This window comes from Elgaria multicarinata, chromosome 8 (genome assembly GCF_023053635.1).
Source record: "Elgaria multicarinata webbii isolate HBS135686 ecotype San Diego chromosome 8, rElgMul1.1.pri, whole genome shotgun sequence".
Classification (NCBI taxonomy): domain Eukaryota; kingdom Metazoa; phylum Chordata; class Lepidosauria; order Squamata; family Anguidae; genus Elgaria; species Elgaria multicarinata.
Window position 1 is genome coordinate 37,499,744 of NC_086178.1, and position 25,237 is coordinate 37,524,980.

Below are 25,237 nucleotides of genomic sequence, written 5' to 3' on the forward strand. Positions count from 1 at the left end.
TTGTTTAACCCTTGCATAATCCACACTCACTGGGTTCATACAACATGACAGCCTTCACGTGGGGGTCACAAATTCATAATGGCTGCTGCAAGCACCACAGCCTCACCATGGGTTAAATAACCAACAGTGGAGTGTTGTGGCATGTAAACAGCCTTGTAGACTTGTTGGGTTAAGTATGAAATCCTAAGAGCTAACTCACCTGATCCAGTAAAGTATATCTCGATGCCATAATCTCCTGAATGTGCTTCCAATTCTGAAAATTAGGACAACTATATATAGTTTATACCAGGGGTGGGCAGTCTTTTAGTCCCTGAGGACTTCATGTTTAAAAGAAGCGGCAGTACAGCCACTTCTAAAAAATCCCTCCCTCAACCTTAATAATTATAGACCGGTATCAAATCTTCCGTTTTTGGGCAAGGTGATAGAGAGGGCAGTTGCCTTCCAACTCCAAGCAGTCTTGGATGATACAGATCTTCTAGACCCATTTCAAACTGGTTTCAAAGCAGGATACGGAGTTGAGACCAATATGGTCACCTTAGTAGATGATTTTCGCAAGAGTATTGATAAGAGGGGGACCTCTCAGCGGCTTTTGATACCATTGGCCATGGTATCCTTCTGGAATGCCAAGGGGATTGGGAATGGGGGGCACTGTGCTCCAGTGGTTCCGATCCTACCTCTCAGGTAGGTTGCAGATGGTGATGCTTGGGGATAGCTGCTCCTCAAAGGCGCCATCCTATCCACAGTGCCGTACCAAAAAGCGCCATCCTATCCCCAATGCTGTTCAACATCTTCATGAAACTGCTGGGAGAGATCATCTGAAGGCATGGGGCAGGGTGCTGATGACACCCAAATATATTTCTCAATGTCTTTGACAACAGTGTCAGCTAAGGATAGTGTGACTCCTGTGAATAAATGCATGGAGGTGGTAATGGGCTGGATGAGGAAAAACAAACTGAAGCTGAATCCAGACAAAGTTGGAGGTGCTTACTGTTAGAGGCCCTAACCTGGGTTGGAGGTTCTGGATGGGGTTACACTCCCCTGGAAAGACTGCGTTCGCAGCTTGAGGGTGCTTCTGGATCTGTCACTCCAAATGACAGCCCAGATAGATGTGACAGCTAGGAATGCCTACTATCAGCTTCGGCTGATACGCCAGCTGCGCCCCTTCCTAGAGTTAGAAGACCTAAAAATGGTAGTGCATGCACTGGTAACTTGACTTCTGCAATGCGTTGTACATAGGGCTACCTTTGTACCTAGTCTGGAAACTTCAATTACTTCAAAACATGGCAACCAGGTTGGTCACCGGTACACCTAGGGGTAACCATATTACAACAACTTTAAAATCACTTTACTGGCTGCCCATTAGTTTACGGGCGAAGTATAAAGTGTTGGTTATTACCTTTAAAACCCTGCATGGTTAGGGTCCAGGTTACCTGCGGGATCACCTTCTCCTGTACAATCCGTCCTGCACACTCGGGTCCCCTGCGAAGGGTTTACTCCAGTCAGCCACAACTAGGCTGACAACTGTTACCCAGATGACCTTTTCTTCTGGTGCCCCCAGACTAGAATGGCCTGCTGGAATAGATTCATCGCCTTAATACTCTCTCTGAGTTTAAGACAGCCATAAATACTAGTTTCTTCCGGCAGGCCTACCCAGATAATTTTTTTAAACCTAAGAATTTTAATATGTTGTGATAGTTATTTTGATACTATATTGGTTTTATATGCTATTTTAACTAGTTTTGTGTATTATATTGTATTTAATGCTGTTCCACACCTCAATCCAGAGGGAGAGGTAGGGAAGAAATAAAATTATTAGTATTAGTATTTGATAAGAATAACCATGAGATAGTATGTTGGACTGGAGAGCCCTTTGCCACTCTAGCTGTCTGTATCCCATGGTTTTTCTCACAAGAACAAGATATTTTATACTCTGGTGTTTAATAAAAAGATATAGCACTATCTATTTGAGAACATCACTTCCCTTGGTAAGCAGTATAATGGACTGCTAATGCTTTGAAAATTGCTCAACTTCAAGTAGTTTGAATGAAGTCCTTTTGCATGCAGCTGTTCTGAACAGTTTCGAAGTAGTACTATTTAAAACATTTTATATATTCAATGCTGTGTAGAATTTTAAAGATTTGGATTTCATGCTGATAGACTTTTTTAAAAAGTATAAACATTTGGAAATAAGCAGTAGGACTTTGGCATTAAAATAAGCTTTGCTAGCAACTGTTCTATTTCTTCTCATAATTCCTAAAATACTTCCATCCCCATATTGTATAGAGATAGCTAAAAGCTTTTATTTATTTTTTGCACTCTAGCTTGCTGTATTCTATGAGTTCTCTCTCAATGTTGTTCTTCTTTCTGCTTCGGAATATTATTCTTGAGAAAGAAACCATAGAGTACTTTGAGGTGGGAATTGCTAGGGCACCTGTCTGCCACAGGGAAGACTCCCTGAGGGCTACATGCAGGCCATTGGTTCCTCGCCCCTGACTTACCCAATGAAAGGTCATGCATTTTTGGTGTATATATAGTGTTCTCTAATATGCTTAAAAATGCACACACAAAGCACTTGTAAAATGTTTAAGTAACATTCCACTCAAAAAAGCAGTGTTCTGCGTTGGCTGAGATCCAAAGAACTAATTTAGTGGCTCAATTTGGACACACCATGTGGTTCCCCCCCCCTTTGAACAGCAGTTTTCTATGATATATCACATTGCTTTTTAAAGTCCTCTTGGACTTTGAAGAAAATGAGGTTGCTCACTAGTTACTGTCATATTTGACAGAAGTCCATCTGCAGCTATACTCCTTCCTCTCTTTCTGAGTTACCTGAAATGCAATTTAGAATATTATGCTAAAGGTATTCTTCTGTGTATAGGTTCATCAATATTTGGAGACTTTAAACTGAAGAGGGAAAGTAGTCCTCTTCCCTGGACACACCAGTTTGATATGGCAGAACTCTATATTTTCTTCTGGTGCCAAAATACTGCCCATATATGTCCCCAATACATTTTCCCTTCTATAGATCTCCCCCTACTCATCCACAGTAATCATAGAAATCCTCATTAGATTTGCAGCTGGGATTGTGTATGACAGGGGGAAAGGTAGTTGAATTGCATGGCAAAAGCAAGCACAAGGATTATCTGTTGTTCTTTTAACCTACCCACTTTTAAAAAAATGCACTACAAGGTAAATTAAGAGGACAAGCGTACCTCTTAAACAGGTCACCTATATCTGCACTGCAGGGCAATGACACCCTCTTCTCTGGTAATTGATTTAGCCGTGGTAATTGTTGGAGTGGAATGTCTGCTGTGGATTTGCTCACCTTTAACTCAAAATGTCTTCCTTTGAGGAGAGAGACTAATATTCTGATCTAATCTCTAAGATTTAATTAGCATTTTCTGTGTTATAGGATTACTTTTAATTCGTTCTGTGTCTAATTTTCATAGATTATAAGCACACCACAAAGACTGACCAATTCAGGGAGTGTTCTGATTGGGAACCCATATACCACAGCGCCAGCCATGGTCACGCAGACACACATAACAGAAGCCACTGGCTGGATTCCAGGGTAAATAATTCATTTCTCTTTCCTTGTTCTTGCATGTTCACTTTGAATTCCATAGTTTCTTCATAGCTCAGGACATCATGTAATCAATGTGTTTTACACTTTTTGACACTTCTGTGCAAACAGGTTGTTGCTTGACTTTGGTCGAGGCTTATTAAGTTACATCATTTCATCTATGGGGTGATGAGGAATAATGGAGGCTATTTGTCCTTAATACTGCCATAAATTGCTGTTGGATATAGTATGTGCCCATATTAAATGATGGGTTGAGACCGGAGAGGGAGGGAGATCAGACACTTTAGAGAGGGAGGCAAAGGGGAAAAGTCCAGTAAGCATGGGAAAATTTTAATGTCTGGTGTTTTAATAAAAAATGTAGCCTAATCTATTTTGCCAAGTAAATATCCTTGGTGAACAGTAAAATAGGCTGCTCTTGCACGGAAATTTGTTCTATCTCATGTAGTTTGAGTGAAGTCCTTTTGGACCCTATCATGCAGCTGTTGTGAATAGTTTCAAAATATTGCTATTTAAAACATTTCATAGTGCAGTTTAGAATTTTAAAGATTGTGTTTTCATGCTGATAAACCTATAAAGAAAGTATGAAGTATAACAATTCTAGTATAACAAGTATGAAGTATAACCAGCAGCAGAACTTTGGCATTAAAATAAGCTTTGCTTATTCTGTTTTGCCCTATTCTGTTTTGCCCTGTTTGTTTTGATACTTTGTAAAAGCCTGTAATACACATATGGTATAGAGATAGTTATTGCAGATAGGGTAGCTGTAACTTTATTTGCTTTTACCTGCATTAGCTACCCAACGTCTGACCTGAGAGCTTCAGTTATTGGGCGGTATAGAAATGTAACAAATAACTAAATAAAAATAAAGACCTCTTGAATTGCATCTAATTATAGTCTGAATAACATAGAGAGGCTATCTCCTGTTTTTCTGAATAGAAAGAAGTAAAGGGTGAAATTCTCCCTCTTATGCAGGATGGCATTCATTATCCTTCAATTTAATCCCTCCTATTCATCTAGGAGGGAAGATTAACCATGGGAAAAGGTTAGCCTTTTCCAGTGGGAGGGATTCCTACCTACTCCCAGGCCTGTCCTCTTCAATAGCTGGGAAGCAAGGTTTCAGCTGAACTTTTAGAGAGCTCATTTATCATTTTATCAGTCTTAGACATTCTTCTGACATGTCCTAGCCAGGCCATGGGATTTCACAGCTAAGATGAGACAAATAAATCTTGCGCTTCAGCCCATCCACCCAAACTTGTTGAAGTCCTTCACTATTGTCTAGTAGAGGAGAGAGTAGAGTACATATTGCTACTTGTTTAACTCCCTTTTTTTCTGGGCAAGTCAAGGAAAACAAGGTAAGGGAAAGGCACTGGCTTTCAGGGTTACTGCATAGACATTGCACAGATGAAGGTATGAAAAGTGGCAAGAGTGGCACCATTATGGAGCAGTCTGCCAGCTCACAGTGGCTCCATCTTCCTTCCTCCAAAGCCTAGAATTAGGTAGAGAAAGGCTCCCCCTTCCCAAGTCTGTCTGACAATCAAGTATGCTCCCAGTTCATCCCTTGGGTCAAGGACCTGCTTTTTGTGTTTATTTTATTGAAGTAAAACTATCTGTCATCTATATACATATAAATTTCAACACAACAAAATGAATAATCAAAACAAACAAGAGAGCATATGACTGAAATCATAGCCCCAAAGGGACCTGACTTAAAGAGACATCTGGGACATAGTGTTTGCTCAACTCAATAAATGAGAAGATAGGAACTTTTGTGGCTAGTCGGTTCCTCTCTAGGTCCCTGCATAAGCCCCACGACGATGGTAAAAAAAAGAGAGACAAGAGCTGCTCCAAAACCCATCTAGGGACCAGCATTGCAAGAGTCAGCACAAATCAACTTCCAGCAGTCTGTCATCCAGCTCTTCCCCTGGCTGGTTCTGATAATCCCAAGAAAGGCACCACTTTCCTAATGAAAGTCCAGTGCTGTTGGCCCTTTCCCTGTGGGAAGGTTCTAGGCCTCTCCCTAGTAAGATATTTGTCCAGAATTGCCAGCTAGGCCAGAGCTTTATTGTAATTCCTAACAGTTTTCCATTCAGCTCCTTCCAGAACAAAATGGATTCTTGAGCCAAGGTGTCAGGATAATAATAATGAAATGCGCAGCGCAAAGTACATGGTCTCAGACAAACAGCACATCTGAGCTCCTCTATAGCAGTTGCTTGTCCTAGCAAAACTCACAAATCCAAATCCAACCCATTTCAGTTATTTGGACTCAATTTTAAGTCAAGGCTAAGATTGAGTTCATTGAGCCTCACTTACAACTATCTTTTTAACTATCAGTTAAAAATATCTTTTGCAGATTGTGTTGCTGTGTTTGACTAACTTTTTTAAAAATAACATATTCAGAATCTGCTTATCATGGGATGTAAAACGTATAGTACAGTATTATTATTGTTATTGTTACTATTTACATTTATATACCACCCTATAGCCAAAGCTCTCTGGCTACAAAACAGCCCAGTATAACAATACATATTTTGGTGTCATTTTTATATACATATATATATATATTAATTCACAGGGACAGAAAACGAACTCGAGACTTCATGGAATCAGATTTTTCAGATAGGTATGCATTACTGTTGATTGTATCATAATTCAATGTCAAGATAAAATATACTGCCTTTTGAAACTGGTAGCCATGTTCCATTTTTAACATTGAGTCTTATCAATTACAAGATGGGGGATACTTGGTTCAGAAATACTACAAATGAGAAGGATCTTGGAATTGTTGTAGATCACAAGCTGAATATGAGCAAACAGTGTGATGTGGCTGCAAAAAACCAAATGCTGTTTTGGGCTGCATTAATAGAAGTATAGCTTTCAAATTGCATGAGGTACTGGTTCCCCTCTATTTGGCACTGGTTAGGCCTCATCTTGAATATTGTGTCCAGTTCTGGGCACCACACTTCAAGAAGGATGCAGGCAAGCTGGAGCGTGTTCAGAGGAGGGCAACCAGGATGATCAGGGGGTCTGGAAACAAAGCCCTATGAAGAGAGACCGAAGGAACTGGGCATGTTTAGTCTGGTGAAGAGAAGATTGAGGGGAGACATTCTATCACTCTTCAAATACTTGAAAGGTTGTCACACAGAGGAGGGCCAGGATCTCTTCTTGATCCTCTCAGAGTGCAGGACACGGAATAATGGGCTCAAGTTACAGGAAGCCAGTTTCCGTCTGGACATCAGGAAAAACTTCCTGACTGTTAGAGCAGTACGCCAATGGAACCAGGGGGCTCTCCCACACTAGAGGCATTCAAGATGTAGCTGGACAGCTATCTGTCAGGTATGCTTTAAGGTAGATTCTTGCAATGAGTAGGGGGTTGGACTCAATGGCCTTCTACGCCCCTTCCAACTCTACTATTCTATGATTCTATCATTTTGTTTTCCACGCCCCCCTGAAATAGTTTATTTTACTATGTAATACCAAGTGCTATTCTGTTATACATTCTTTACCTACATTCATCTACATTTGTAAAATAAAATTACAATGTTTAGAGCTGTGTATATGTATATTTAAATCTGAATTCTTATTTGGAAAATACAGTTTACCAGCATCAGAAGTTTTTTGTGGAGGCAATGTGACTGATGCCTTTCTTCTGAGAATAATAAATAAATAAAAAATAAAAAGTAAATTCTTCCCACAGGCCCATTTCTGATTATTTTAGTACAGATATTTGTGGATCACTGTACAATTTGGGGCTACAACTATAAAATTTTATAGCATTTGAATCCAGCTACGTATTTTTAAAAAGTTGTATAAGATCTGTAATTATTGAAGGTAAATATTTATAATGCAGGGCTTGTGTAACTGTTCAGTACCCAGTAAATCTAGTTTTGGTGATACATCTTCACTAGGAATATGAAACCTCATGGTTTGAGCCATAGTTGTAGAATGCTCTATGAAGCTCTTTTTCAAAGGTAATGAGTAGTATTTAATTCTCCCTGTGCACTAGGTGGACCTACTGCTAGTGCAAAGGAAAGCTAGCGGTCCCTGAACCAGTCAAAAGCCAGCAGAAATAGTTGTTTCCTAAATGGGGCAATTCAGTAGAGTTCATAAAAGGGCACTCCGCAGACCTGTCCCATGGGAGAAATTGGTGTTTTCTTTTGTTTCTGGGTTTCTTTAGGAAGCACTTATTCCTGTTGTGTTAGTATGGTGGTAGGGAGCCTCAGACCCGGGGGCAGATCCAACCATCCTGGGGTCCCAATTTAGCCCTCTGGGATTCCCTTCTCCTGGCCAACACCCTTTCCCCTGATTTTCAGTTGTTGTGTGGTTTACCGAGTTTTGTGCATTTTACCCCATTCTAAAAGGTTGATATGCCTCTCGTAAGGCTTAGTTGTTGGCAGTTAGCACTTCAAGCTACAATATGCTGGTATTTTGGCTTTTCCCATTTTGCCTTTGGCCCCACCCCTAGAATTGCCCCTGTGGAGCATCTCCAAAATTGAATTTGGCCGTAGGCAGATGCGGTTCCCCATTCCTGTGCTAACAGTTGGTTTCGCAGGTGTCTCAGAATGAGCAGAGTCACAGTGGCAGTATTGGATACTCCACAATGTTGTTAATATCATAAACATATTGTATTTATAAACATGTTTTATCTGTTGAATGATATGGATTGGCCCCAGACTTAGTCATACTTAGAATAGACCCACTGAAATCAATGCAAAGTTAGTAATGACTAATTTGGTACCTATTGGGCAGAATCCAATGAGCTGTTTACCCCACTCTGATTCCCTTCTGCCCCACTGATCCCCTTCCACAAGCAGTGGGTTTTGCTGGTTCCATTGCACAAGTGGGACCTGCCACTTACACAAGGTAGATTTAGCACTTCCTAGAGGAAGCTCCAAAATGAATGGAAACGCTTATTTCTGGAAGAAGGAAGGTCAGCAGAGCTTCCTTATGCAAGGTCCGACAACCTGCCTCCTTCCAGAAATGAGTGTTTCCACTCATTTTAGGTTGTCTCGGGAAGCGCTAAATGTCATTTGCATAAGCAGTGGGCACTGCTAGTAAAAGGAAATCCACAGGGTGCAGGAGAGTCAGTAGGGGCATAAGTACCCTGTTGGATAAGTGCTCTATTGCCCATTGTTTGCCAATCCAGACACAATCAACTGTGGTTAATTAGAGACTTCCTGATTTAATCATGACTTGTGCAAAGAGAGGAGAGAAAGGAATCAAAGGATTGTACGTATCTTGGATTATTACACCAAGTTGTGATCATCCAAACTGGGCCACTTTCTCCTAACAAACTAAAAGTCCCTTATAAATTAATTATTACATATCAAAGTACTCTCTTGTAAGTTAATAATAGTTAATGATGACATTGAGTGCCATTTCCTGGTAGAAAGATGGGGTATAAATTAAATAAGTAAATAACTATTTTGTGTCTAATAAATTTTGTCTGCCCTGCTCCAGGGTAGCAGTGATGTGTTGCAGACATTTGACTTTTTATTTTATTTTTAAATATTTAAGACAAATAGCAACCCACTTAAAGAGATGTGTCTGCTTACGCTTCTGCCCTGTTGTTCCGTGGTAAGCTAATAAAACCATAGCTCAAGGTCACAGTTTCACTGAAGTTGCATTGACAGGTTGGCCAGTTCCCAAGCAGAGCTTAGGCAACTGCCAGTCAGAACTTAGAATTGGCCGCTAAGCCTGTTTTGCTTCAGTTTTTCTTTGTGGTTTCCTGTGCACTTATTGGTTCTATGCCTATGGAATATTATTTACAAGTAAGCAGCCTGTATGTATTTGTTGATAAACGATTGCTAAATCAACCACCCATAAGGATTGTCATTTTTTGCTTTTATCAGCTTGTTAGAAGTTCTGTTGGCTCCTCTCTCATCTTCCCCATTGAACTTCCCCCCCTGATTACAATTGAGGTGGCATTACTCAAAGTAAGGATTCATGTAGCCATGGTGCAGAGCACATTGCTACAGCTCCACACTTTATGAACAACCTCTGTGAGGTTTAGTTGCAGAAGAGCGTGTTCTTCATTAACTGGCCATTTAAAGCCTTAAAGAGTAGAAGTATGAGCCACTGGCATATGTTCTCAGCCTCCTTTAATCACGTTCTCTTCTCTGAATTAGAACACGTTTGGAAACTCTGCCTTTGGATAAGGGTGATAGTGGATTGGTTCTAGAACCCTCTGCTCTTGAAGACTTTTACGCTTACTCTTGTCATAAATAAAGTTGTGTAAATCCTCAACAGAAGTATGCCTGTTGAGGCCTTTATCCTAGGCTTCAAGTAGTACTTGCTTTCTTCTTTACTGTAATTTTCTAATATCTGTATTCTTCATCAGAGGTTTTTCTCTCAAGAAGTATTTAGCAATTCATAATGAAATTATTCTGTAATATATGTGTTTGAACTTTGTCAGGAATTTTCCATGTATAGCCCAAGCCAGCATTTACTGGATGCTGGTAGAAATGGAAACTTTGTAACACTGTTCTTGGAAACTATCACTTTTTCGTTTCAGAAGACAAAATCCATATTTTATTGAAAAACTCATACTAAGTGTTAATCTGTCTAGAAGGTCTGCTACAAAGCTTCTGTTTCCTTTGGGTGTCAAATAGCATTTTCCTCATATTTTAACATCAAATGTAGCCTTATACCTCCCTCCGCTCACACCTCAGCAGCAAGGAAGCAGGAAGTTGGCAGATCTGAAGATTAGTCTCCTGATCTGCTGACTTCTGAACTTCCTGCTTCCTTGCTGCGGAGTATGGCATGAAGCAGAAACAGCGGTGGGGTGAGTAAGAGGGACATTGGTGGGGGTCTGTTGAATGCATTCGGGGATACTTGCAGGTGCCATGGTTCTGTCCCTGGTTTACTGGATAAGATTTTGTTGTGGTTGTTTTCTTTGCAAAGCACATATTGAAGGAAGAAATATTAAAAGGACAGGTTGCTTACCTGTAACTGTGGTTCTTCGAGTGGTCATCTGTGCAGTCACACATATGGGCTCGGCGCCTGCGCGAAGCCCCGCTTCGGGAATTTTCTATAGCTAAAAGGCATTTTGGGCGGGAAACCCTCCCCTCTCTACTGCGCATGTGCAGGAGGGTTCCCGCCCAGAATCCCCAGTTCTTATGAGACTTAAAGCCTCGTCTGAGGAATATAGACACCTGTAGGTGTACCTGAAAAAAGTACTAGCAGTAGCATTAGTAACAAATGATGGACACCAAGTGAGGAGTATGGTGGGTGGGTTGTGTGACTGCACAGATGACCACTCGAAGAACCACAGTTACAGGTAAGCAACCTGTCGTTCTTCTTCGTGGTCTCTGTGCATCACACATATGGGCGATTAGCAAGCTTTACTCACCGGAGGAGGGTTGGTGTCCTTAGGTGAAGACAGATGACAACACGGCTCTGCCAAAGGAGCAGTCGGACCGTGACCTGACGTCCAGTTTGTAGTGTGATACAAACGTCATCGGTCGGGCCCATGTTGCTGCCTTGCATATTTCCGGGATCGTGACACCACGATGAAAGGCAGAGGATGTGGAGACAGCTCTGGTAGAGTGCCCTCTGACTGAAGTCGGGGGGTCTAACTTGTGCAACTGGTAAGCTAGGATGATACATTGCACCAACCATGAAGAGAGTCTCTGAGCTGATACTGGTAAGCCTTTTTTGTCCATGACATACAAACAGGCGTTGTGACTGGTGGAAAGAGGCAATGCAATCCTTGTAAAAAGCTAAAGCCCTTCTGACATCTAATAAGTGCAAGGTCCTTTCCAACGCAGATGAAGGTGCTGGGAGAAATGTTGGTAAGATAATGTCTTGGTTGACATGAAAACTGGAGACAACTTTAGGTAGGAATTGAGCATCAGGACGAAGTACTACTTTATCAAGATGGAAGATGAGATAAGGTTCATCTATCCTTAATGCACATAGTTCGCTGGCATGTCTTGCAGACGTAATTGCCACCAAGAAAACCACCTTCAAAGTCAGGAGGCGCAGGTCAGTGGTTGCCAAAGGTTCAAATGGCTTATTTGAAAGTGCATGTAGGACCACTGATAGGCTCCAAGAAGGTGAAAATGTTCTTACTGGTGGGTTTAGATTTAACAAACCTTTAAAGAAACGTTTAACCGTAGGATGGGAGAAAACACTAAGACCTTCAATACGGTCATGAAACATAGATATAGATGCCAAATATACTTTTTGGAAACTTTTAAACCCCTGTCAACCAACATTAATAAAAAGGACAGGATGTGATTAATAGAGCAGCTTGAGGGTAAAAATCCATTTTCAGAGGCAAAAGTGGTAAATGCAGACCATTTTCCTATAGCGTTTTTTAAGAGCGTTGTTCCCGATGAGGCTGTCTGCAAGACGGTCAAAGAAGAACTGGGGATTCTGGGCGGGAACCCTCCTGCACATGCGCAGTAGAGAGGGGAGGGTTTCCCGCCAAAATGCCTTTTAGCTATAGAAAATTGCCGAAGCGGGGCTTCACGCAGGCGCCGAGCCCATATGTGTGATGCACAGAGACCACGAAGAACTAGAGGCTACCTGAAAGACTGCTTTCTCTCATAGGAGCCTGCCCATGTCTTGAGATGTATGGCCTTCTTTTGAAACTGCTGCCTTCAGAGGCATGTTTGGTGGTGACACAAGAGAGAGCCTTCTTGGTAGCTGCTCCCAGGCTGTGGAACATGCTGCTGACGAAGGCTAGGTTCGCTCCCTCTCTGCTATCCTTCCACTGGCAGGCAAAGATTTTTTTATTCAAGCAGGCCTTTGGTGTGCAAGTGTATCTGTTCGGTTTGTTGCTGATTTTATTCTATTATTGTTTTTTAGTTGTGTTTTAGTGCATTTGTTTTTATTATTGTTTTAATCGTGTTTTATTTATGATTGTTAAACGGCTCAAGTGCCAATTTCCTTGGAAGAAAAGTAGGGTTCAAATCAAATAAAGGTTGAAATTAAAACCATATGTCTGATTCTAGCATTACATACTCATTTTTGATTTCCCCACAAATAAACCATTTTCATATATTGCAGAAAAGAGACAGTACTTCTTGTGAAAAGTCAACAATTTGTTGTCAACTCAAGATCTGAATTTTTGTTCTCCACAGTAAAAAAAGCAAAAAAGGAGATAAAAATGGAAAAGGTCTGAGGCATTTTTCAATGAAAGTATGTGAAAAGGTCCAACGTAAAGGGACAACATCTTATAATGAAGTTGCAGATGAGCTCGTATCAGAGTTTACAAATTCTAATAGCCACTTGGCTGCAGATTCGGTAAGTAGAAGTATCGAATAATGTATTATATCTCTGCTTTGACTGTTCTGGCTTGTTGCAATCAACTTGTTCCTTACAATAAAAAATAAACATTTTGAGTTGTATCCAGTTATTACTTTGCACTAGTGAAAAGCACTCAAGCAAATATTTCTGATTTTCACTGTCGTCCCCCACCCACCCCACACACAGGGTCCTTCAGTCCTCAGGAGCTGTATTTCCAAAGGTACAGGAGGCTGAACTGGGTAGAGGGATTAGTGAAAATTAGGTGTGGAAGTGCTTCCTACTAATGAAAAGCTACAATTGCTTATAATGGAATATACAAAAATTACATTGGTGAAAGCTGTTTAGGCAATGGGAATTTCCTCACCACTGCAGTGCCCCTGAAAAGCCTACTCTGTGGTGGGTGGGGGCTCAGACAAGGCCTAGAATATAGTGTGGGAGGACTATAATGGAGTTGGGAATGCCTGAAAATGGGGCAGAGACAGCTTGTGTGAGCAGAGGCCTTGTTCATACAAAGTGACTCAGCAAATCCCTTCTCTGGCTGCATGTTATGTGAACTGCCCAGGGAGCTTCGGCTATGGGGCGGTATACAAATGCTAACAACAACAACAACAACAATGTCTTCCCAACTCCTGTATTACATCTCAGGCCTTCCTGAGTTTGCCTTGACATATTTTGTGGGGCTCATGGTAATGTAACAGAGTGGGGTAATGTAACAGAGTCTCCTATCTTTCCGTACAATCCTATTTATTTATTTATTTATTACATTTTTATACCGCCCAATAGCCAAAGCTCTCTGGGCGGTTCACAAAAATATGTTGAAGCATCACTGGATGGTGCACCAGTCCTTCACAACTGTGCGCAAATTAGCCTATATGGAGCCCCCTCTTGTCAAGTTCCTTGTATTTTATCTATTCTACTTCCAGCACTCCCTTTCACAGCTGAAACATACAAGATAATTGACCCAGCAAGACTTCACATATTGGTCAGGTGGATCTTGCGCACTTGCAAAAGAACGGGGTGGGGGGATAGTTTTAAAAAATTATGAACAAATTTGCGTAGTCCTGATTTTTTAAAAACAAGAAAGGTGGCAAAAGAGAAGTAGTAGTAACCTGCCTACAGGAATAACTCAAGCTGTATGGTGAAACTTTGTTATGTATTTTTAAATGCTGCATTTTAAGCAGGCTTATGATCAGAAGAATATTAGACGGAGAGTTTATGATGCCCTCAATGTTTTGATGGCAATGAACATTATTTCAAAGGAGAAAAAAGAAATCAAATGGATAGGTCTTCCTACAAACTCAGCTCAAGAATGTCAAAATCTAGAGGTGAGTAAAGGGTAGAAAATGTATATTGGTGAACATTGTTGATAAAAAGGGGGGTTATATGAATTCCAATCAGTTACATTCTTATTTGTACAGTACTTTATAGTAAAAGAATATTTTAGTGCATTTATATCATGTATTGATTAAAATTTCTATAGTCATTTGGAGCGCAATCAAAATCACTATGCAGACTGCCAGTTGATTATCGCTGTCTCTTATTAAAATACTATTTGACTTGTACTTTGACATCCCCACTCCATTTATTAATCCATGTGAGGCAAAAGGTCGTGATGGCATTTAAAATGTGAGAATTTTGCAGTTGGTGCCTTCACAAAAGATTTCAGGTTTATCTAGAGGAAGATGCACACTAATTTATATAACTACTGTTTTTGTATTGTTATCTTTAATTTCACATTACTTTTGAAGATAGAGAAGCAACGACGTATAGAACGAATAAAACAGAAGAGAGCTCAGCTGCAAGAACTTCTACTGCAGGTAGATTTTCCAAAATTTAAGATACTACTTGCACGCAAAACTAATGAAATGTTATTGCCATCCACTTAAGTTGTATGCCCTTTTGAAATATAGCCTACATCCTAATACGACCTGTAAGAATTCATGCCAGTTTGTCACAAATACCTGTGAACACAGAACTGAGCCACAGGTCCAATATCATGTTCTATCTGCCATCAGCTTACTAAGTGATTAATTTGCATTTGTTTAGTTTGACATGCTGTACTTCAAAACCTACTGTTGCTGGAATACTAAAACGTCATCTTTCCTAGTATGTGGTGCTGTACCCAATGTTATTTATTTATTTATTTGTTGCATTTTTAAACCAGCCAATAGCTGAAGCTCTTTGGGCAATTCACAAAAATTAAAACCATTCAAGGTATAAAATAAACAGTATAAAAGCATGATATAAAATACAATATAAAAGCACAACCAGGATAAAATCAGCAGCAGTGCAGAAATCCACCTTTAAGATACAAATTTAAAACAGCAAAGTTGAAATTAAGTTTATAGCTGTTAAAATGCTGAGAGAATAAAAAGGTCCTCACTTGGCTTCTGAAAAAATATAGTGAAGGTGCCAGGCAAACCACCTTAGGGAGGTAATTCCACAGCCGGGGTGCCACAACAGAGAAGGCGCTCTTCCTAGTAGCCACCTGACTCACTTCCTATGGCAGGGGCTCACAGAGAAGGACCCCTGAGGATGACCTTAGGGACATATGGGAGGAGGCATTCCTTCAGATAGCCTGGCCCTAAGCCATTTAGGGCTCTAAATGTTGATACCAGCACTTTGAATCTGGCCCAGACCTGGACTGGCAGCCAATGAAGCTGGAAAAGGACTGGCGTGATGTGGTCTTGTTTGCCAGTCCCTGTTTGCAAACCTGCTGCCCTATTTTGTACCTGTTGAATTTTCCGGACTGTTTTCAAAGGCAGCCCCACGTATAATGCATTGCAGTAATCCAAACGAGAGGTTATGAGAGCATGGATAACTGTAGCTAGGCTATCTCCATCCAGATAAGGGCGCAGTTGGTATATCATTTTATTCTTAGCTGATAAAAGGTGCTCTTTGCCGCTAAGTTCACCTGTGCCTCAAGTGACAGCCCTGGATCCAAGAGCACACCCAAACTATGAACCCGACCCCTTAGGGGGAGTGCAACCCCATCCAGAATAGGATGAACATCACCTAGCCGGACAGGAGAACCACCCGCTAACAATACCTCCATCTTGTCTGGATTGAGTCTCAGTTTATTGGCCTTCATCCAGTCCATTACTGTGCTCAGGCACTGATTCAGAACAGCCACTGTCTCACCTGGGTTTGATGAAAATGAGAGGTAGAGCTGGGTGTAATCCGCGTATTGATGACACCTCAACCTACATCTCTGGATAACCTCTCCCAGCGGTTTCATGTAAACGTTAAACCGCAAACCGCACAGGGGATAAAATAGAGCCCTGTAGAACCCCATGGCCTAAATGCCATGGCCCAGAGCAATAATCCCCCAGCACCACCTTCTGGAATCGGCCATCAAAGTAGGAACAGAACCACTGCAACACAGTGCCTCCAACTCTCAGCCCAGACAACCTATCCAGAAGGATACCATGGTCAATAGTATTGAAAACTGTTGAGAGGTCCAAGATAATCAACAGGGTCGCACTCCCCCTGTCCCTCTCCCAGAAAAGGACCAAGGTAGTTTCCGTTCCGGGCCTGAAGCCCGATTGAAATGGATCTAGATAATCCGTTTCATTCAAGAGTGCCTGGAGTTGTCCTGCAACCACCCGCTCAAGCACCTTGCCTATAATTGTTAACATCATCCAGGTCCAGGTTAGGCTTCTTCAGGAATGGTCTGTGTTGACATTGTTATTAAATTCTTAGGCAATAACTTGGGAAAGATGTTTTGTGTTTAAATCTGATCATTTTCACTTCTTGCTACAGCAAATTGCTTTCAAAAATTTGGTACAAAGAAATCAACAAAGTGAGCATCAGACGCAGGGACTCCCACTTGTTAATTCTACAATACAACTGCCTTTTCTAGTAATAAACACAAGCAAAAAAACAATTATAGATTGCAGCATCTCTTCTGACAAGTGAGTATCATATGGAAACACATGTTAGTTTGTTCATTCTATTTTATACTAACCCTAAGAACCTTTTTTCTTAAAAACAAAAAACATCAATTTGCTACCAGATTTATCTTAAGAGAATATGAGTAAACTGCAGATTTCCCAGTTTTTCTTGCTGAAAAAAAGAGTGTGTACACCTAAATAAGAGATCTGCCATTTCTTCTCAAATACATCTGTTCGTAGAAGGTTCTGATGTAAAAAACTACTGGAACAAAATGGTCACAATGCAGTAAGTTGAGCTGCAAACGGGTTTAGCAGGCTTTCATAAATCTGCTTGCCACTCTCAAGCAGGTCTTTCTCCTTGGAGATCTACATTTGGGGATGAAGACAAAGCAAGTGACCTCTCCCTTCTTGATCTCAGAGGAAGGTTCTCTTGCTTTCTGCTCTATTTAGCTAGAACACACAAATCTCATCACTTTTCCAGGTCTCCTGGCATGTGCAGAGAGTACACCCGAGAAGTCCACACACATCTGGGCTCCTTCCTAAATGTTCAGAAGCTCTGGTTGCATTCTGAACCAGAGATGATTATCTCAGGGAAATGGTGCTCAATTCATAATATAGTCAAGCATTCCAAGCTAGAGAAATGTGTATTCCGAGCCAGTTACGTATGGGTAATATCAGTACTTATAGGCATCAGCATCATGTTTTTATCTGGTAGGCCTGTACATGGCTGAAGAAGTATTTTGAAATCCTAGGCAGCATTATAAAATGTTTAGGCCTCAAGCGAACACCTGGCCTGGGATTCCATGATATTATGTTTGGGCTCATTTCAAGCACAGAAAGTTAGTCAACTAATTTCTCAATTAAGTGAGGAAAGTTACAGCATGCGAACACTCATTTCAGTTTGCAGATATCTTTTTTCCTCATAGACTATCACCCATTTGAGTCAGGCCATTAAGAAAGAGAAATGGGGTTAATTTTCCAAAGCAGCAAACATTGTAGCACAAGTTCATTCCTGAATAGCAACAGCGAGAACTGCATCTACAGTTTAAAAACTACGCACCACATAACAATGAAGAAACTGCATATTCTGCCTAAAAGAATACAAAAACATCAAAAAGTTGAAGTTATTTAAACTTCCAGTGAGAAATTTTGAAAAACAACATAAAACAATTTAGAAGGACGTGGTACATTGTCATAGACTTAATAGGCAAAGAAGTCCAGCCAGGTTCATGCTGAATAACAGAAAGAAGCAAAAGGCAACTTCTCCAAAAGATAAGGTGCATTTATGTTATATTGTGTGAAAGACACATGGAGCTGTATTTGAAGCTATGTGTGCTTTTTCTGCACAGTCCATAACTCAGAATAAAATACAACTCATTTGGAATACATAAATGCAAAACAAGGCTTGGCAATCCAAAGTTAATAAATATGATTTCAAAGGTCTATCAGCTGTATTCGACATCTGGACAGAAGACTATTTCAATATGTTGGCAATAAGCTGGAGGATGTAGATAATGAAGGAAAAGGAAGCACTATCTTTGACAACAGCATGAAACTGGAAGCAATTTGTGACCTAGTGTTTGTTCTCAGACATGACAGTTTAAAGGAAGGGTAAATATATTTTCATAACCTATGAGCAGTGGACCACACCCCAGAAGTAATAATTCACTAATGCGATAAATCACTAAAGCAATTCATAGCTACAACTTCTAATATTTCACCATTCAATGAACTTTATGCCAGTTAGGATACTTTAGATTAAACAGTCAAGGAACTTTAGAAAGGAAGATTTTACTTAAGAACTAAAACATAAAGAACATAAAAGCATATATAGAATTCTCATTGAAAATGCAGGACAGCACAATGCTACTTATTTTATTTATTTATTTATTTATTTAAGGATTTTTATGCCGCCATTCAGCCAAAAAAGGCTCTCATGGCGGCTTACAAAAGTATTTCTTGACAGTCCCTGCCCACAGGCTTACAATCTAAAAGACATGACACAAAAGGAAAGGGGATTGGGAGGGAGGAGGAGGAGGGGGAAAAGGAAAGACCCTACTTGACCCTACTTGATGTACAATATATTAGTAATTACAAATTATGTCACAATATTTCATTTAACATAACCTTTCACACATATGGGGTTGTTTGGATCAGGTGAAAAGTGGTTGGGTTCCTTGTTCTTTTTAAAAACTTACGTTGATCTTATTCCTATACTTCTCCGAAACAGCTAGGAGTGTATCCTTTTTATATCAGCTGAAGTGGGTGCCTATTATGAACCAGTTCATTTATTCTTCTACAAGCATACCAGCATCTCCAGTATGTGGATTACTCTTTGAATTTGCAGTGTCTTGAAACATGTCAGGCAGATGTAAAATGCACCAAAGATTATGGAGAGCTTGTTGAACTTAAGACTTGCTTCTGCTTGTATAATACATGCACGTTTGGCAATTGCTACATTGCATATCACAATTATGTATTTCTGTTGGCACACATAACTATTTTCAGAGATTTCAGTGTTTCTGCCATAACCTGTAGCAACATTGGAAGCTGGTTAATCTGTGGGAGAAGTTGATCTATCAAAATTCTGGAATTTAAAGCTGTCCACATTGGACTTCCCTCTATCTTAAATACCACTGGCAACATCCACATAATCTCAAGTACAATGTAAGAGCTGACTAGAATAATAGATGGTATAATGGGGTTCCTGGTCATTTGTAGTCTTTCTTTGTGGTTCTATTTCTAAACTTAAAAGGAGGACTGAATCATTCACCCACAGGGTGCTGGTCTTGGGGAAAAAGAGCCTCTCTCCCCATTTACAAACACGAATCTACCATAAGGTAGATGAGTGAATGATCCTGCCCTTCTCCTAAGAATTGGCTGCCCACTGTGCTTTGAAAGTAGCAAGAATGGGTTGATGCTTCTGATAACTTTGTAGCCTGGCATATACTCTGAATTGAAGAGATTTTTTAAAAGAATGTATGTATTTGTTTTAGAAGCTTATATTATGACTATTTCCCCAAAAGAGAACTCAGCACTCAAATCAAGATCAAAAATATTTAAAACAAACTTAAAAATCCAAGTAGACGACAGTAACATAAAAATAGTAGTTCAGCATAAAGGCTGTAAAATCTCAAGGGCTTTAATTAAATGCCGTCCTAAAGATCCATGTTTTAATGTACTGCCTAAAAGAGTAAAGTGTCAGGGCCTGATGAATCTCTGTTGACAAAGCATTCCACAAGGTGGGTGCAACCACCAGGAAGGCTCAAGACCTTATGGCTGTTCACCTAGCTTCATGAAGCTGGGGGATTTGAAGTAGGCCCAGTTGACGATTAGAGCATGTGGGGAGGAACATATGGAAGAAGGCAGTCCTTAAGGTACTCAAGTCTCAAGCTGTTGGACTGTGTCCCAACCCAGCATGAGGTCTGGAGAGACAACATGTTCCATCCTCAGACTGTGCAAGAGATTCATTTCCCACAACCACCTCTACAGGAGAATGGGGGGTGAGGGTGGAGGGACAGCAGATTGGCAACAGCAAATAATGGGCTGATTACTGAGGCCGTCAGATACTTATGGACCCTTCTGTTTCAGCTCCTAGGATGCCTCTGGTACAGACGAATGGTACTGGCAACAGGCGACATGTCTTTTCTCTTTAACTAGAATATCAAGAAGCTTGATTGCAGAATATTTTGGCCTGATTTGCTGCCTTTTAACAAAGGCTATGTAGAATCCCTTTGGGAGAATTTGTGTGATTTTCCTATGTATAATCATCTCCTATATGAAAGACATACTACCTTGAAGAACCCATTTATGATGCCCAGTGTCTATAGTTCTTGGTACTTACATTGTGCTTATTTTTATCTCATCCATTTATGTTTCTGTAATGGTGAGAATAAATGGGTAACTTTCACAGTATCTCTTGACATGACTACAAATTTAATTTAGCAGTTGACGTTTAGAAATTTAGTTTTCAATAATTTTTTAATATTTGTTGCTCAGAGTGCTCCTCCTGCCCTGTGTGATTAACTCCAGAAGCAAGGGAAAGTAAAGCACACACATTCTCTGATGTAATATGTATGTTTAAGTTACTGCAATTCTAAAATGATTTATACTGATAAGCTAGTAATACTGACTATGTGCGTATAATGTTTTATTTTAGAAACTATAATAATAAAGGTGGTTAATAATTAAAAATGATTAAAGGACAGATTTTCCTGAAATAATGATAAGCTATTGTAAAATGAATTGTCACCAATTTATATAGTCTGGGCTAAAGTAGGGATGAAATGCACTTACACTGAAGAGGAAAGCTGCCGTTTGGATGACCTTTAAAATCCATTGGGTTTAGTACAAGAAAAGTTTCTGGCTTAAACAAAATGTTTCCTCAACTTTGAATCTGTTTAATGAGGGAGAAAGGTTTATGGACTCCTATTGCCTTGCATGGAAAAAATGTTTTTAATTGGGAAATATAATGATTTGTACCTGCTGAGATGGCAGTTGCACAAATGCAATCAGAGCTCTTGCTGAATCTAGTTATGTTTTAAATACATGTTTGACTCATGAGGTAATCCTGTGAGTGTAATTGTATTTGGACACTTACTAGCATCTAATTTAGAAAATGCAGCTAAGCTTCCATAGGAAATAGTCTCACTTTTTTCCCCGCCTACAGATTTGAATATCTTTTTAATTTTAATACTACTTTTGAAATCCATGAGGACACTGAAGTATTGAAGCGTATGGGAATGTCTCTTGGCCTAGAGGCAGGCAAATGCTCACCAGAAGACCTAAGAACTGCTAAATCACTAGTGCCTAAAGCGTTAGAAAGCTATGTTACAGGTAAGCTAATTGTGGTTTTTGCATACTGCTGATTAAATGTAGAGTCTCATCATACTAAAGTATTTCTAATGATGTCAGATTGCATGAGGATGGCAGTACTAAGTGATTTATGAAAGCTGGCAGGATTGCACAACTAATGGTAGCACTAAAATGAACCTTCTGTAGCTAGAGATTACAGAATGTGTAAATGAACCAAGGTGCTTGAATGGACTATTATTCCTACTTCCATCCTGCTTCTTAAGACTAAGGGTGTGTCTACATATTTTTAAAACCCTATGAAATGGTATGCTACATAGTTTCAGAACAGGAAACTAGCAAATATCCTGACAAGAAAAGGGTATGTGACAGATAGTATCTGAAACTAGGATACTAGCCAATGGGAAGAACCAGAAAAGGGGCCAGTGGCAAGGTTGACTGGCTGCAGTAAGACTCTTCTGGTTGGAAGCAAATTTCATTTAACTGAAACAAACACAAGCAGATTTCACTATGTATGTTCAACTGAAGCTTGCCATATACCATCTCAAAAAATAGCTAAGCTTAAAAACACGTACCTGCTGCTAAACAACCTGTGTCTCTGTGGAACACTTTAAAAACAAATGGGATGCTCCAAACCTTGCTTGGTGCCCACCATCTTGAAAGTGACAGATAGGGTTTAGCTTCTTTAGAAATAACAGATGAGGCAAGGCGGAGATACAGGAAGGTAATGTAATAAAGGGTGAGCTACTATTGAAGTTGATCACTGTACTAGGAGGGGTTCACCCACCCCAATTTGTACTAAATTTCACATCTCACTTTTGTGTCAATACTTAGGCTTTCTACATAATAGGAAACCATATTGAAATATAGGTACTGTATTTGCGCAACATAATCTCCATGTAATAGGTTCAGTTGGCCTCTCCTCACATATGAGAAGTTAAACCCTTTCTGGAAAGTGAGGTCTATTAAGAATTGTGCTCTTTTTCTCCTACCATTTTCCACAAGTTCAAGCAAGGCAATTCAAACTCCTCAGTTCATACAAGTCATATTGCAAATACATATGTGAAGAACCTCTGCATTTCCAGGCATGAGAATTTGGCTTTTGGATTCTAACTTTCAACAAGTAATTTTGATTTAAAGTACATTTTCCCCCCTCTGGCTAGTTTGCAGTGCCAGTATTTATGCATAGGTGACTATTGAGGCAGAACAAAACAAGACTTGCAAGGCCCTTTGATGGAGGTCTGTCTTGCAGCTGTACTGTTTCATAATGATAATTCTCACAAAACACCAGTGCTCACAGAACTCCCATTTCACCACATTACCAAAGACTTAGAGATAGCCATAGACTGGAATAACTTTTTACTTCCAAGTATCAAGTAGCAAAGAGCACGCTTTCATGAAGCAGCTTTACTGAGCCCTGTTACACCATTTTAACAGCTAATTTGCACCATTTATTATTAATCATATGGTTGAATTTGACATGCTCAGGAATTGTTCAGCTAGGATATAACTATTTTATCTTGTTTCTGATGGAAACAAAGATTGTTGCTAGATCCAGTTGAGTTGGGTACATACTTATTGGGATGTCTTGCTTTATATATGTATAGGGGCCACGCCTACTGTCTTTACTGAATTCTCCTCTTGACTTTTATGTAGTTTGATTTACATACTTTTGCTACATTACTAACTTAAAGGAGAGAACATTAGCATGGATTTTTACAACTCATTATAGGTTGGAATGGAACCTAACATAGCTTGTTACAACCCTAGGTAACTTGAATTTAGATCCTGTTTCAAGTTACTGTTATTGGTTGCAGTCACCCTTTTAATGATGCTAAGCCACATGAACTAATCTATATTAAAACATTTATATTTACAAAAGTTTTGTTTTATCGGAACGAGCTATCAAACAGTTAACACTGTATTTATTTACATTGTCTCCCTGAACATTGTTTCACTCATGTTTCCTTGTTGGTAACTAACTGCCATTTTAACACAGTCCATGGGCTGTATGCTGCCCTTGGCAGTTTTCTGTATAGCCTGAGGAACCTCTGGAGTGTCCTGCCCACTTTCTCCCACTGCCCAGCTGTTTGGTCATCTGCCATGTAATGGGATCGTATCACTGTTTCCTGCTGCTATCAGGACTGGGAGATGTGAGAAGAAGCTGTAGCCTCATTTCTGGCAATCCCCTGGAACAGGGAGAGGCTTCCACTGTCCTCTCTCACCAGCAATACTGACAGTGATCCTGATCAGGATGGCAGGTTGGGGGGAAGATTAGAGTCATTACCAAGGGATCCACATCAAGATCACTTTCCCTCCTGCTATTAGCAGTGAGAAAATCGTGATCTTGATAAGAATCTTTAGGGCAGGGTGTGGTTAAAAACTCTCCCCCCCCCCCAGTGATTCTGATGAAGATTGCTGGAGGGTAGGCAAGTGTGTGTGTGTGCAGCCCCCAAATCACTGCCCATAGTGGCCCCTACTCTCCCTTCCCCCCTTTTTTTTCACAATTGTAAAGATTCATTGTCTTGGGAGGCATGTGGAAGTGGCTTATTAATCTACTCTATCTTTATGCAAACTGTTATTCCAAAGACTTTTTAATTTGTTATCGTAACCTTAACATAATTACAAAATGTGAAGCAGGGGTAGCGTGGTGTGATTTTCCCTGTTACTAAAATCAGAGGCCTGTGTAAAGTAGTGGATTTAAATGTGTTTTGTAATTTTTAGGACAATGATAGTAACTAGATTTAATTATTTTCTCAATAACCTCTAGCTTCTCTTCTTTTTCGTGGCATAATCCATTTCTATTTCCAGGACTGTAAGGTAGTGAAAACAAAAGAATAAGCATTTATTTTCACATGTTCATGGCTAGTTAATAAGAAAAACAATGTTCATTGTATGCATGCCTCTTTAACAGCTGTTCAAGAATAACATCACGTTCCTTGATTTATGGCTTGGTAAGTGGAGTGAGTGGGGTGATGCCTAGAGCAGGGTGGGCAACTTGTGGCCTGTTAGATATTTGGGCCTACGACTTCCATCAGCCCTACCAGTATAGCCAGTCGTGATGAACGGTAGGTGTTTAGGCCAAAGCATTTTGAAGGCCACAAGTTGCCTACCTTTTGCCTAGAGAGAAAACAGCGGGTAGTATCCAACACAGGCAGCCCAGGGCCACAGGTGGCGGTGCACACGCAGGTGTCTTTGATATCGCAGGCAGGCATACAACCCCTACCACTAACGACTGTGATATAGTGCTTCCAGGGGGAAGCGCCACAGTGAGCAGAGATACTCATTTCTGGAAGGGGTAGGTCACGCTTCTTCTGGAAATGAGCATTTCTGCTCCTTGTGACACTCTCCCCGGAAATGCTATGTCACAGTTGCCAGTGACAACAGCTGCATGCGCTGCCACCCACGGCTGTGGGCCACCGACCCGAGGCCTTCGTTGGATACTACCCAGTATGGTTCTAATCAGAAAAAGTAGTAAACATCTGCTATTACATGTTTCCGTCATACAGATTTTAAAGGACAGGTGCTGTGTGTTGGATTATAATAGATTTCATTCTTTCTTTTAGATATGTCTTCAGGAGTTTGTTGGGTGAACCAGGAGTTAGTTTTAAATTCAGCTCAAGCAGCTTCTACTTTAGGCAAAGCTGGTGACACTGCTATTTTTAAATCAAGGTAAATGTTTAATGGATGATTTGCT

At 40.3% G+C, this 25,237-nt stretch overlaps 1 protein-coding gene across 4 annotated transcripts in view; it reads left to right on the forward strand.

Moving 5' to 3' along the window:
• TFDP2 (transcription factor Dp-2) overlaps positions 1–25,237 on the forward strand; it is a 46,024-nt gene that overhangs the window by 14,853 nt on the left and 5,934 nt on the right. For 3 of the 4 annotated variants that reach the window (XM_063132171.1, XM_063132169.1, XM_063132170.1), the window contains exons 4-11: positions 3,450–3,571; positions 6,156–6,203; positions 12,670–12,832; positions 14,014–14,160; positions 14,584–14,652; positions 16,598–16,749; positions 21,398–21,564; positions 25,107–25,212. In XM_063132171.1, coding sequence (XP_062988241.1) covers positions 3,450–3,571; positions 6,156–6,203; positions 12,670–12,832; positions 14,014–14,160; positions 14,584–14,652; positions 16,598–16,749; positions 21,398–21,564; positions 25,107–25,212 — 974 coding nt within the window. The remainder of the gene's footprint in view (positions 1–3,449; positions 3,572–6,155; positions 6,204–12,669; positions 12,833–14,013; positions 14,161–14,583; positions 14,653–16,597; positions 16,750–21,397; positions 21,565–25,106; positions 25,213–25,237) is intronic. The other variant, XM_063132172.1, reaches the window with a different exon arrangement.